Raw genomic sequence first — 13,598 nt, forward strand, 5'->3', positions numbered from 1 at the left:
CCCAACAGGACAACATCATAAAGGCAGAAAGGATAGATCCTAGATGAATTGTGACAAATAAAGCGGAAAAAGTACTCCCTCCATCCCAGAAAAGATACTTGGGAGGATATGAGTGATCATATGTACCGCTTTCCCAAGCACGTGTTGGTAAGGCTTGACATTCTCACCATGAGTGCTGAGCACCTGCTGAGTTAACTGTAGCAAACTGCAGCTAGGAGGGTAAATATGAGCCAGAAAAGAATAGCAAGCAATCACTGCATCTCACCCACGAGCTTCTGATTCTTCTTGCGCATGTCCCCAGGGCTTTGCTTTGTTTTGTTTTGTTTTTGTACAATTGTCAGATTGTATTTTTGAAACGGTGTAAATTGAAAGATTGATTATTCTGTCCTATTTCAGATTCCAATCCAGTTAACAAGTGTATGAAATATGAAGTATGATGCCATTATCCCAATTAGTCAGGGCTCTGCTGTGCTGCACTATGCTTTGTAGTGATGCCGGCAAGCAGAAAACAGAGTTTCACTGTTGGCTGAGATACATCAATGTTAGCATTACAGGGCTATACGTGGTTATATCTATCTTGTAGGTTTACATCGAGGGTTGAGATTTACCTACATCAATCAGCTCTTTATTTATTATTTAAATGACGGAGCAGCCTGAAAGTGCGTGATGGTTTCTGACTGGCTCGTTGACCACTCCCCGATATATCAGCAATCTTATCACCAAGTGGCAATGGTCAACAAGCCAGTTCATTGTCCAATCACTATGCTAGGGGGCGTGGCTTAAACAGAACTGTATGGGAAAAAACAATAACGCCTTGGGAATCGTTTCACAAGGGCCTTCTGGGCTTTATGGGCTGTACTTCTCCAAGCGTCCGCAGGTCACCAGCTACAGAATGACCATTAGATCCCCCTCCGAGGTTGAAGACGCTGAACCATCACCTCAACAGCGGAGGGTTCCTCCCCACCCCTTCAGACACTAACTTTAAATGTGAGCCATGCATTGACATCTGGAACACAGAGGGAAAAAAAGAATGACTCATCAAGATTATCTATAATGGCCGCTCCGAGGAGGACGATTCAAACGACATGTTCATGAAAGAAAATAGAACAACCCATAATATGAACAGTGGAAATACCATGAGCATACCACTCACAAGCCTATGAGCAGTTCAGATGAGGACAGGGTCTGTGCATGAGGGAGGAGGAAAAGGTGGTCTTTGTGAGGTGGGTGCAGATAACGAGAGAGTGTAATTACTCCACAAGCAAGACCGTGGTAGAGTAATTAACTACTTTAACCTTGCAGAATTTCCTGAGGAGGACGCCGAGAGACAAAAGGGGCTCAAAATAAAAAAAGGAGCCGACTAGTAATGAATAATACGGCAGGGCGAAAGGTTCCCTGGCAGTGTGAAAGAAAACCTCTATTGTTTTTGTCTCCATTAATTCCTTCTAGAACATGTTCTTATTGCCTGGTGAAGACAACAGACCGGGACATGTTTCCATCCAGCTGCCGCAAAAAAACACAAAGAAAATAATAAGAAGAACTCAATACACACGATCAGATTGTACAGACAGACGCCGGGATGAACGGTTACTATGGCAACAGCCCCCAGCCACCTTGTTCCCGAAGAAAAGAAAATCCGTCCTGCTGGATGCCAAGGCTGTCGCGGGCGCTTTCAGAGTCCGTGTCCACTCAGACCCGGGTTTGGGGGGGGGGGGGGGGGGGGTCTCAGTCAGCACTCACACGCCGGTGTCGCTACGCCTGTTTGCAGGTGTAGCTTGAAAGTTCACCACCTTGGCCCTGGTCCAGCCAGACTTGTTCACAATGTTTTCTATTGTGGATGAAGAATGATGCCAGTGTGTGTGTGTGTGTGAGGGAGGAAAAGGGGGGTGGAGGAGGGGAGCTACAACCAAGGTGGCCGCGGTGGGGTATACGAGGAGGGGATGAGGCGGGGATCTGCGTGGAGCTGTGCTGAGGATTTGAGTCGCACAGACGATAATAGATTGTACAAGTAAGACAAGTTATGACACAGCCCCCCCCTTCCACAGATATACGTTTAGGTCTTCTGTGTCCCTCTAGGTCTCTCTCTTCCTCTTCGAAGCCCACAGAAACAAAACCAAACGGCAAATATCTTTAATTCATGTGCAATTCGCAACTGTAATGGGGGAAACGCTTCTATTCCCTGTAACTGGGTTATGGAATACATACCCATGCTTCTGTAGGTTTACTCATAATAACTGCTTTATTATTATATTGCCTTCTTTATGATCATTATAGTCATTTCCACACAAACAAACACACACACACAGTGTTCTTTGAGACATGATAGCCTATACGTAGACTAGCAGCACTTTTGGGAGTATTATAAAATAAGCAGGCTTACCAACGTGTTACGTGATGTTTGTAATTCTATTACGCCCACAGACGTGAGCTCAGAATGACCGTAGGGATTGCTTCGTCTGCATTAATAAGTTGAATTATAGCACAGAGTGGGAGCTAGGAGGGGGTTAGGTTATGGAAATGACAAGTCCCCATTGTTGATAAGCGGATGTGTCAAGCCGCGGTTGTCTTCGTACCATTGTTTGAGTTTCCAAATGATGCATCGCCAAACATGAGGATGGCTTTCCCAACTTTTGGACGTTTCACAAATTTGATGAGGTGTTTTTTCTTGTGGTGCCAAAATGGAGCAAATCTTACAGGTCACACAAAGGCTTCCATTGAAATAAATGTGGGTCCTTCTCACGTTTTTGGATGCCAAACTGCTGTGTCCTTTGGTTTGGTCTGCCACCATTCAAAACTGGACTTAATATACTACTACATGATACTGCTCTACACATGCCATATCATGCCATAACACAGGTCTGTGGACTCCCCCCAGAAGAGGCAGGCAAGTGAGACGGGATTCTATTAGGGGATGTGAGGCCTCATCCTTATAGATTGAAGAGACGCTGTTCGAGGCCCACTTTATTCTGACTGCCGACTGTGTTGCAGCAAGGAGTCATCCGTCAACCCTCCACCCTCCTACCGTGAGCCGTCCCGCTCCTCCACCTCCTTCACCTCCTCCTTTACTTGCCGCTTTTGGGGAAAGGAATGCGTGCAGCTTCGCATACTCAAGTAGGCAGGGCACAAAATAAACGGAAAAAACTTCCGAATTGCAGGAATCAACATTGAGCCGAGTTCCTGAACTGTTTCCATTCGATGTATGGATGCTGCTGGCAGAGAGAGGGGAAGGGCGAAGACAGAAAGAGAACGAGGGAAAGAGAACGCTTTAGAAAGCTACCTGTTTGAAAGACGTCTAAAAGATGAAAGGGATGATTGTTTGGGGACGAGGCGAGCTGCAGTGAGTTTATGAAGCGTCTTAACAAATATTAGATCTCTGATTACATGCCGTCAGTGCTTGTTTATTGCCTCCTTTTTAGGATTCAAGGGAGAAAGCCGGCACCCCCAGTGTACAAACTTGCGTTTAAAGACAGCCTATATAAATCACAGAGGTCTCCTGCCCTAGAGGGTATTTCTGATCATTAGCAGATATTTTCCAGCAAAAGCACATCAGCACGGAACACGAATTCTAATTAGAATGTCGTGCCAAGCAAGTGTAGCTTGTCACTTCCACTCTTCCGGTGTACTTTTCTTGTTTTAGTCAAACACGGTTTGGGTCCTTCTGCGTCATGTTTAGATTCATGAAATGAAAGGGATAAATAATTAATGTTTCACCATCAAACTGTTTTCCTTTCAACTTTAACCTCTCATTTTTAATCCAAGCAAGATTTAACACGGGTCTGCCGGAAATCAATGTCACACTACCACCACAGTCCCTCGTTGGCCATGAACAAAAATAAAAGGATCTATGTACGAGGTCCAACATTCATTATTGGATCGGCGAGTCCTTAATAACAATTCATTATAAAAGTGGTAAGGCAAACAGAAAGATAGTTGAGGTTAATTTCATTCTCTCCTCCCTCCCTGGCAGCCAAACGTTATCGCTCACCGCACGCTAAAAAGGAGTAATTGAATAATTTGTGTAGCAAAGGCATTTGAAGGCCAAACAATATAAAACCAAAGAGCATCCGAGGCGGCGAAGCCCTCTCAGATGATTCCTTTAGCATTGGACAGCAGGGTTACGTTGAAGCATACAAGTCTATATATACTCTAGCTCAAGGCCCGTGAGTAGCGGGCAAATCTGGTCGCTTACTGTATTCTCATCATGTATTCAAGCCTCATTTAGCCGCAGGCTTAGCTTGACATGCTAAAAGGAGTCCAAATAATAACACCATTTATGTAACTGGTATACCATCACAGTGTCTCTAAGAGGGACTGACCATCCAACTTTTTAGAGATGTTGGAGGTATGAAGGAAGAGGGAGAAGTCACTGAAGAGTTCAGCAAACAGACAAGGGGGATATTTTGCTCACTTAAAGTTTCTACCAGGGTCAGATTTGTTCACCTTCCCTTTCATGGCTTGGCTTACTCCATGGTTCTTTTTTTTCTGAAAAAACCTTATCATCCACGAAAATCTTGACATTGGTAATCGCATCAAATATGAACGCAATTGATACCCTTTCAAGAGACGTCGACCAGCTTTTAAAATGAACATGAATAACTGCAGCCAGCAGCCCCTGCAAAAGCTTTGTAAATGATTTAAAAGTTAGACTGAGAGCACTGCCAATAGTCAGCTCAATGACGTTAAGTTAAGTTAAAGTCCCTGTAAAGGATTAGCAAGCATGAACAAGTCAAGTGAAATCCATAAGGAACTCAAAAGCTATTTGACTTGCACTTATAGCGGCTCTGGTAATTCTGAGTGCATGTATTACATGCACTGCCCGTGACTTACTACACAATAACATTCATTACATTCCGGCTCCTACGCCCAACTCCTGCATGCAAACAATCATTAAAGAAAACACTGAATGACACAGAAGCACCATTGAAGAGATTCATTCAGGATATTAAGATACACAGAAAAGCTTTGATCTGTAAGCACTGGAATTTAGTATGACAAGTCATTAGTAGTCTAATTTGGAAAAGTAAGAGGAATAACAATTAGACTCAAGAAGTAGGAAGATAAAGACAACAATGGATCCATTTATACGGCCTGTTATCTTGAAGCGTCGAGCTGTGCCGTTACCCTCCCTTGCGGCCCCTTTGGATGTGTATTTTGTTAACTTATGTTCTTTATTAATGATTTGTTTGTAATTCAGCAGTCGCTTTTTTATCTCCAAGGACTAAGTGATTTTTTGGTATTTCTATTATTGGCGTCTTGCTCAACGATGCCGACCAGCCATGCTGGATTCATCGGGGATCCACCCAACCAAGTTCTTATCGGCGTCAAACAGGGCCCTTGAGAGTCAAATAGCCTTTATTTGATTTGGTGAGGCAGGGCGTCTACGGGACATGATGGAACTATGTCCTATACACTGCGTCAGGTCCTCTGACACTGAGGACTGACTGTCCATCTTCTCCGAACCTCCCATCCATCTTCCACCCAATCACTTAGATGAGGTGTGTGTGCGCATGTGTGTATGTGTGTGCGCGTGTGTGTGCATGTCTCTGTGAGAGAGTGGGAGAGAGAAATGGAGAGACACCTATAGGGGTCAGAGAGGGTGCGTTCATTGCTGCTCTTTTTGTGTTCATTGCTGCGCCTTTGGTGTGTGTGTGTGTGTGTGTGTGTGTGTGTGTGTGTGTGTGTGTGTGTGTGTGTGTGTGTGTGTGTGTGTGTGTGTTTCCATGGGCGTGAATGTAGAGGGAGTTGCTCTGCGGCCAACTCCAAGGTCCAATCCAGTGCATGTATTACTCGCGGTCAGTTAAATCGGGACCGTGGGACTAGGAGATTGTATTGAAAATAATTGTGTCGCATATTAAGATCGGAGAAAGGGGGGCTGTTTATTATATAATCTAACGGGCCCTTCACTTAGAGCCTGAACGTGAGTACACCACAAGCAGTTGCATATCACTTCACACACGTGGGGGAGTAGAGCACCAAGAGGCCATCTAATTACTTGTTATGCATTTTTGTGATCTCTCTTGCTACCTAGCTTGGAGATGCAACACTTAATTGGTTATGCTTGACCTTTGTTGCAATAAAGTAGTGGAGAAACCCCCTCAAATTCAAGTTGCTAAAACGGCAAAACAATTACAAGTAAAACACTGATTCAAAGAGCCACCTCTATCAAATAAACAACGATGCATCTGGCTCACTCATCACCTCTGGTATATATAGAATCATCAATCGTCATCGTCACTAGAATAGATAATGGTATTGGGAGCAGAATTACTAACAAGATATTCTGCGTGATACGTGCTAGCAGTTTCTGGCGACATTCATTCATTGAAAAATGTATGGTCAATTAAAACAAAATAAGGCTAGTCTTTCTTTGTTAATGAAATGTGTCCATTCATCAAGAATCAGCCAACGTCATCGATAGATAAACACATGATGTCCATTGAGAGGCTTCACACGGGTGCCTCCTTTGGTAGTTGGGGAGTTTGGGGGAGTGCCCATTACAGTGTTAACCAGAAGGTTGATACTTTTCTCCCTAGACCAGAATATAGATTTGTAGGCCATTGTCGAGGATGTTGGTAGCACAATGGTGCCATCCAGTGGAATAGTAGAGGTTGTGTCTAGATCTTTTAATGCCGTCGTCTTGAAATCCCTTGAGAAAAAAAGTATTGTTTTTTATTTATACTACAGTTGGAATATAGTTTATTCAATGGCAAATGGATGGATTGCGGGCAACTATTACGGTAAGGCTGGTAGCCTATCCTAGTATATCATTTATTAACCACCATGAATGGCATCTCACAAGCTAAAATAGCGACAGCCGGTAGAACATGATTTCTTTATTACTTGTGGTATCCCATGCGTACAGCCATTTAATTGCCGCTGGTATTACCTCCTCCTTGTATGCTTTTCTATTTAGCCCAAAACCTTTTTGTTAGCGATTTACATAATCACAACAAATAAAGTTCCTTGAGAGATGCAGCACCTCGAGGAAGCCATCAACCTAATTGTGGTTTAATTATGCTTACACGGAAGCTCAAATCGCCAAATCATCAGAGAAATAAAGACACACACATTACTCCCGTTTCCATGACGCTGCTGTTTCTGCTCTAATTTGTCCCCCTACCGACAGCTCTACCTGAATCATCGCCTCCCCTCGTTCCTCATTAGTTCAATTTGACACAATTCTTACGCTTACCACATTCCCGAAACACTGCTGGACAGATTAGATTCCAGCGGTAGGTAGTAACCCCCCCTCCGCCCCACATAGTGAGCGTTATGATTAATTGCTGGCACCCACCCCTTTACCTTAATACGAGGAACAAGCCTTAAACGAAACACTGTGGCTTTCTTATAAACACAGCCCACAGGTGGGGACACAATGTGTAGGGGTGGGGGTGGGGACACAATGTGTCCCCACCCCACCCCTTCTTCGCCCCATTTGCGAACACAGCTTTGTACACAATATGGAGTCTAATTTGATTTCGCCAAGGGAGATTTACATAAAAAGGACAGGCGACCACAGACTGAAGGCTGCATTTTGATCTTCTCTGGAAACTAATAATAAGTGGAAAATGTTTTAATGGATTTCAGCCGCAGCACCATAGGGACAGTGCAAATAAACATCATTTCAAATGAATTCAATACAAATGTGGAAGGACAACAGATAAGCACTCATAACAACCAAATCTGTTTGTCCTCAGGGTCAAAGGGACGCACCCGTCTATCGCTCAAATTGATAAGTAAGAGAAGTCTTTTAAAAAGCGCTTGCTAATTTTGCATGCCAAATGTATTAATGCTGTAATTAATGAGCCATTACCGCAGGATTAATGTCGTCTTTATGATGCAGATAACCAAGCCATTACAGACTGTGGAGCTGCATTCACAGCTTTCCTTATTTGCAACAACAGATGCCGCCATCCTGAGTGTTTATAGCTAGGCACTCAGCAGCAGAAGCTAACGCCGTTAAAGATATACTGCATGCTGCATGAAACAAACAAGTTTGGTGTAGAAACGAGGTGTGAGATGCTCATGAAATAAACAACCCATGGTGATTCATAGGCTAGTCATCGGATATTTCATCTATAGATTTCAAACTTGAAAAAAGTACACTTTCAGTTGTAAATCACAAACCCTATATTCCACTACAAAACGCTGAACATAGATCATACATTGCATTTACAAACACAAGATAAAAAAAAAAAAGAAGCACAACATACTTAATAAGCCCCACCCCCCCCCTCTTTTTATGATTTAGTGTGTCCCACCTCCTCGTGGATCTGCACTGTAACGGCCTGGGGTTCCCCTCACCACCTGGCAGGGCTTACACACGTCCAGGTGCGGTGTTAATAGGGTGGAGCGTCCCCTCACCAACCGCTGCGGCGTCCACCCGACTCTTCTGGAGCGGTGGTGCGGCAAAACGCTCCTTACCCGCCTGACACACCATTTGTCAGATGGCAGATCGACCGACGTGGCAGACTTTGCCGGGAGCTCAAGTGCCTTTGACAAGCTCCGTTGACAAAGTGTGTGTGTGTGTGTGTGTGTGTGTGTGTGTGTGTGTGTGTGTGTGTGTGTGTGTGTGTGCCTGTGCGTGCGTGCGTCAGAGATTATCCTCACATCTTCTTGGCCCGCTTGCGGGGCCTCTGGTTGAAGACGGGCGAGGCCTCCAACAGGGAGTCGGGCGAGTGCGAGGCGTAGCTGCCGTCCGAGGCCGCCGCCCCCCCGCCCGTGGGGGATGGCGCCATGGCGCCGCCCGACTCGCTCATGGTGGACATGGGCCCGCCCTCCTCAAACACGTCCCCCCCCAGGTGGTGGGGCTGGTGGTGGGGGTGGGGATGGGGCTGGTGGTGGTGGTGGTTGGCTCCCTGGCCCTCCTCCCCTTCTTGGGGCTCCATCTTCACGTGTGGCCAGAGAGAGGGACTGCCGCCTCGGCCGCCGCCTTCAGGGAGAGAAGAGGGGGGGTTATGGGACTGCTGTACGCTAGGGAGGAGGCCTTCCAGAGAGTCGGGGGTGTGCCTCCTGGACAGTAGGAGGACTGGAGTGTGTATGGCTTGGAGGTATTTCATTCTGACACATGAAATACCTGATAGCATCATGGCAGGACTGTGGATGGCTAATTAGTACTAACCTTTCCCTGTAAATGACACTTGAATGTGGACCAATGTGGACTCACAACCCTCACGTTAAAACATTACAAACTATTCCTATATTCAATAGTCACCCAATGCCTATGTGTGTCCTAGTAGTTCCAAATGTGATCTTGTTATTTATTCTGGATGGAGAGCGGAGAGGGGAGAGGCAGTCCCGTGGTTCTGAGAGCTGCTCAGAGGCACAGGGGGCGGCCCGGCAGTGCTCGGCGGAGAGTGTTCCGTCTCATTCTAACAGCAACAGCCCAGCATGGCGGTCCGCCTGTGAGCGGGGAGCGGGAGATCACCAGAGCGGCGGTCCACGCTGCAGGAAAGGTTACGGCCAACCACAAAAACCACTCAGTCAGACACATGACCTGGCTGTGCACTGGAGGGTTTTTGGAGCATAAAAGAAGGCACCATCCCCTTCTCCCTACCTCCCGGTTCCTCTCCCTCCCAACTGTTCATCTCCTTGTCCCTCTACCTCTCCCTCCCCATCCACAATTAAATTGACTGTGTGTGGCCACTGATGGCCAACAAGAACAAATATACGTGCAATCCTCACTCGAAGCAATCGACTTTTAATGATAAGCAGCAAGAGCACTTTTGTTTGATTGTTCTTTTGTCTTATTTTCCCCATTGCACATTATGGTGGGATGAAAGTGTGTGTGCGCACGTATTGTGTACCCATAGGGGACGTGTGTGCGCTATACCTTCTGTGGTTTGTAATCCATATTTCCTTTGTATGTATCGGATGTGGAATGGAAGACACAGTAATGAATTTTCCACCGTTCTGGACCCAACATTTATGTATCTGTAACTCATTAAAACTGGCCATTACCCGTACAACTGCTGCACATTTCCCTGGACACTTGCACAATGCTGATTGCATATCTGGACTCTCAGGAGGGGCTGAATGGGACACTTTAGATACGCATGTTTCAATGGTCAATAAAGTATTGATCCAATAATGCATCTTATACTGCCATTAAAGTCTACCACATTTGCCGGTAATGTTAACATCTATTATTATATTCATCTAGAATTCTACTACTCTTTGTGTAAAGATTCATTTCAATTCAATTCAATTCAATTTTATTTGTATAGCCCTTAATCACCATTACAGTCTCAAAGGGCTTAACAGGCCAAATATTTGTGACACCCCCCTTTACCCATGCCCCCACACGGGCAAGAAAAAACTCCCTTGAATCAGCAAGGAAGAAATCTTGAGAAGAAACGCAGTGTAGGGGATCCCTTCTTCCAGGGATAAAAGATATATCTACCTCTATATTTTTGTAGTTTTAATTCTCTGTATGTATGTACGTATTTACGTACGTACGTATTTACGTACGTACGTATTTACGTACGTATGTATGTATGTATGTATGTATGTATGTATGTATGTATGTATGTATGTATGTATGTATGTATGTATGTATGTATGTATGTATGTATGTATGTATGCATATATACACACACACTCACACATTTATAAATACATAACAATTTGGCTATCACACCCTCCTTTCCCATTTGGGATTAATGAAAATAATGAATAATAACTAATTGTATTTTAGCACCAATACTCAAACAGTAAGCCCACATGAAGTATTGTGCCACAGCAACCCACTCCAAACAACGTTTCCCAAACATCAAATGTACTAAACAGTGGGGCCCACCTGAGGCGTGTGGGGAGGGGTCTCCGTCCAGGCCCGCGGGGAGCCTCTCGCCGTGGGCCCCGAGCACACCGATGGGCAGGGCCTGGTCCCCGGACGCCGGGTCGGCCTCGGGCTCCTCGCTGACGGGGAAGGAGATGTCGCTCAGGGGCTCCTCCTTGATCCGCGGGGGCTTGGAGTCCTCCAGGGCCTTCTCCGGGTTCACCAGCCGCTCATACTCCTCGGCCAGGTCCTTGCTCACCTGGGGAGAGAGGCCGCGGGGTGAGTGCTACTGCCGGGAGAGGGGACCCAGGGGGGAGAGGGGATCCCCGTCCTGGGGGCCACATATCACCGTTTACTGGAGGTAAGGTCCATGTAGAAAATTCGGACACAATTCCTACATGTTTCTGAATTAAGCCCGATTATGCAGATTTAATTGTCTACGTAGACGCATCAGTGCTCACGTTGTTTCTCTGAATTTCCAATTGATGAATTGAAAGTAATTGATTAAACCAAGGTATTGCATTTTCTCTGTTCTCATTTGCTCACTAACCACAGATCTTTATTGCATTAAAAGACAATTTTGATCTGGAGAAGCAATCACCTATTCATAATAATAAGTACATAATAATTCAATAAACAAGATAGAAGACAGATATAATAAACCAAGCTGTTAACCACACCATTCTAAAAAAGGTACAAATCAAACATAAAATCTGTCATCTTGAAGATGGCATTCTCAGCAGAAACACAAGCGACAAACCATAAACAACCCAATCCACCATTAAACCGCCGACGATCCACCATTACCCCATCGATTGATCCACACCACTACCCCGTCGGTTGATCCACCATCACCCCGTCGGTTGATCCACCATTACCCCGTCGGTTGATCCACCATTACCCCGTTGATTGATCCACCATCACCCCGTCGATTGATCCACCTTCACCCCGTCGATGATCCACCATTACCCCGTTGATTGATCCACCATTACCCCGTCGATTGATCCACCATCACCCCGACGATTGATCCACCATTACTCCGTTGATTGATCCACCATCACCCCGTCGATTGATCCACCTTCACCCCGTCGATTGATCCACCATCACCCCGTCGATGGATCCACCATCACCCCGTCGATGGATCCACCATCACCCCGTCGATGGATCCACCATCACCCCGTCGATGGATCCACCATCACCCCGTCGATGGATCCACCATCACCCCGTCGATTGCTCCCTCTGCTCACCTGCAGCATGTTGCTGTGGTAGTCCTTGATGCGCACCTGCCAGAAGCGCTGCAGGCTCAGCACGCTGCCGATGCCCACCTCGTGGAACACCTGCTCCACCACGTCGGGGAAGGGGCTGGCACCCACGCGCGCCTCCCGGTCCACCGCCACGCGCAGCAGCCGGCCGAGCCGCAGGTAGCGCTCGTGCACCAGGTCGGTGAGGGTCTCCAGGACGCTCTCCTGGGCCGACTGGAAGCCGGCGTGGGCCAGCACCGTGGCCACCGACTGGTAGAGCAGCTGCCGGCAGGACGGCCAGCTGAGCTCCGTCACCGGCTCGCCTTTGCCTCTGAGGCGGAGGGAGACGGGGGCGAGAGAGATGGGGATAGAACATAATTTTAGTTTTTGGAGCCAAAAGAATTAGCCTAATGGATCCATCTTTCCTGGGTCTCATATGGGGGATCCTATTCCAAACAGTGAGGTTGAATACTTTCAGGATTCTCCAATCAATCTTTCAAGATACGTACTTCCTAAAGATGAATTCAGCAGGATCCTGTTTCTACCGCGTTGAAACAAATGTGTCAATGCTTTTCAACTATAACTCACATATATTGGCTGCTGCTATGCCGCAGTAGCCTGGTCTATCAATATTAACAAACAGGTAACAAATGAAAGCAGTTGTGTTGCACCAGACTACTGGAGGTTGCAGCATCATCATCAGAGGAGGAGGAGTGTTGAACAAATCGATCATACTACGGGGTCTTAGTAAGTTACTGGGTCACTCTGTAACTCAGTAACTAATTATAGTGTTATTATTATTGGGTTACATAAAGGGCCTAGTATCAAGGTTTTGTTGATATCGCTCAGTCCTTATGATCCCAGTACAACTCACATATAGAAATCACTTTCAGGATCACTGTGGCGGAGTTGGAAGGGCTGCCGAGGGGCTTTGCTGTCCAGGGGCAAGAGGTCGTCTGGCATGGCTGGTGGTGTCGGGGGTCGAAGGGGAAGGTTTGTATCGGCCTCCTCGAGTCTGTTGCCGCCCTCAGAGGTTGATGAGCCCTGTGTCTGGGCAGCTGTCAGCAGGCTACGGAGGCGGCGGACATGCTGGCAGAGCTGTACTGTGTGAATGGTGAGGCTGCAGGGCTCGGACGGGATGTCCAGCATTGTGGTGGGTCGGGGACGCTGGGCGGACGGCTGGTGGAGTGGTGGGTCCTGCACCTCCACGGAGCGAAACTCGCGCTGTAGCAGGTCAAAGGAGCTGCGGCTAGGAGGGGCGGCAGCCGGTCCCGGGATCTCTCCCCAATACCTCATCATGTTGACTGATTAAAGATACAAACAGGTTTTTATCAATAAACGTCACATAAACATCACGTTGTATTCCAACATCCCAAGATGTTGGAATACAATTAATTTACAAACAGTTGCATATAGAAGTTTAGCATTGGTATTTATTATTAGATTTTTTTATATATAAAGATAGTGTATTCAACCAAAGTAAATTAACTTACATCTTTGAAACTGTGAATCATGTAGTTTAGTATGAACGACACAGAACCGAAGCTACAGTCCTTCTTGCAAAACACTTCGGGTGAACA

The 13,598-nt window shown here is 46.3% G+C and overlaps 1 protein-coding gene across 3 annotated transcripts; it reads right to left on the minus strand.

Moving 5' to 3' along the window:
• Nucleotides 1-5,301: 5,301 nt before the first annotated feature.
• Nucleotides 5,302-13,584, minus strand: supt7l (SPT7 like, STAGA complex subunit gamma). Of its 3 annotated transcripts, none has more exons than XM_056591182.1 (5): nucleotides 13,512-13,584; nucleotides 12,893-13,322; nucleotides 12,061-12,349; nucleotides 10,799-11,036; nucleotides 5,302-8,932 (listed from the first exon to the last, which is right to left on the minus strand). In XM_056591182.1, exons 2-5 carry the CDS (start codon nucleotides 13,315-13,317, stop codon nucleotides 8,607-8,609), a joined length of 1,278 nt encoding a protein of 425 aa, XP_056447157.1. In that variant the 5' UTR covers nucleotides 13,318-13,322; nucleotides 13,512-13,584; the 3' UTR covers nucleotides 5,302-8,606. The 3 variants fall into 3 exon arrangements, with proteins under 3 accessions (XP_056447157.1, XP_056447158.1, XP_056447156.1); XM_056591181.1 differs by having other exon boundaries at nucleotides 5,304-8,932; nucleotides 12,025-12,349; XM_056591183.1 differs by lacking the exon at nucleotides 13,512-13,584 and having other exon boundaries at nucleotides 12,025-12,349; nucleotides 12,893-13,317.
• Between the last annotated feature and the right edge of the window lie 14 nt (nucleotides 13,585-13,598).

The sequence above is a fragment of the Gadus chalcogrammus genome, chromosome 5 (genome assembly GCF_026213295.1).
Source record: "Gadus chalcogrammus isolate NIFS_2021 chromosome 5, NIFS_Gcha_1.0, whole genome shotgun sequence".
Taxonomy (NCBI): domain Eukaryota; kingdom Metazoa; phylum Chordata; class Actinopteri; order Gadiformes; family Gadidae; genus Gadus; species Gadus chalcogrammus.

Excerpts from the sequence above, each read along its gene's own strand:
- supt7l (XM_056591183.1), bottom strand. The coding sequence starts at position 13,317 with ATGATGAGGTATTGGGGAGAGATCCCGGGACCGGCTGCCGCCCCTCCT. Across the intron at positions 12,350-12,892 it reads CCTGAAAGTGATTTCTATAT|AGGCAAAGGCGAGCCGGTGA; the intron begins GTGAGTTGTACT and ends CCTCCGCCTCAG. Across the intron at positions 8,933-10,798 it reads CCCCTCCCCACACGCCTCAG|GCGGCGGCCGAGGCGGCAGT; the intron begins GTGGGCCCCACT and ends CTCTCCCTGAAG.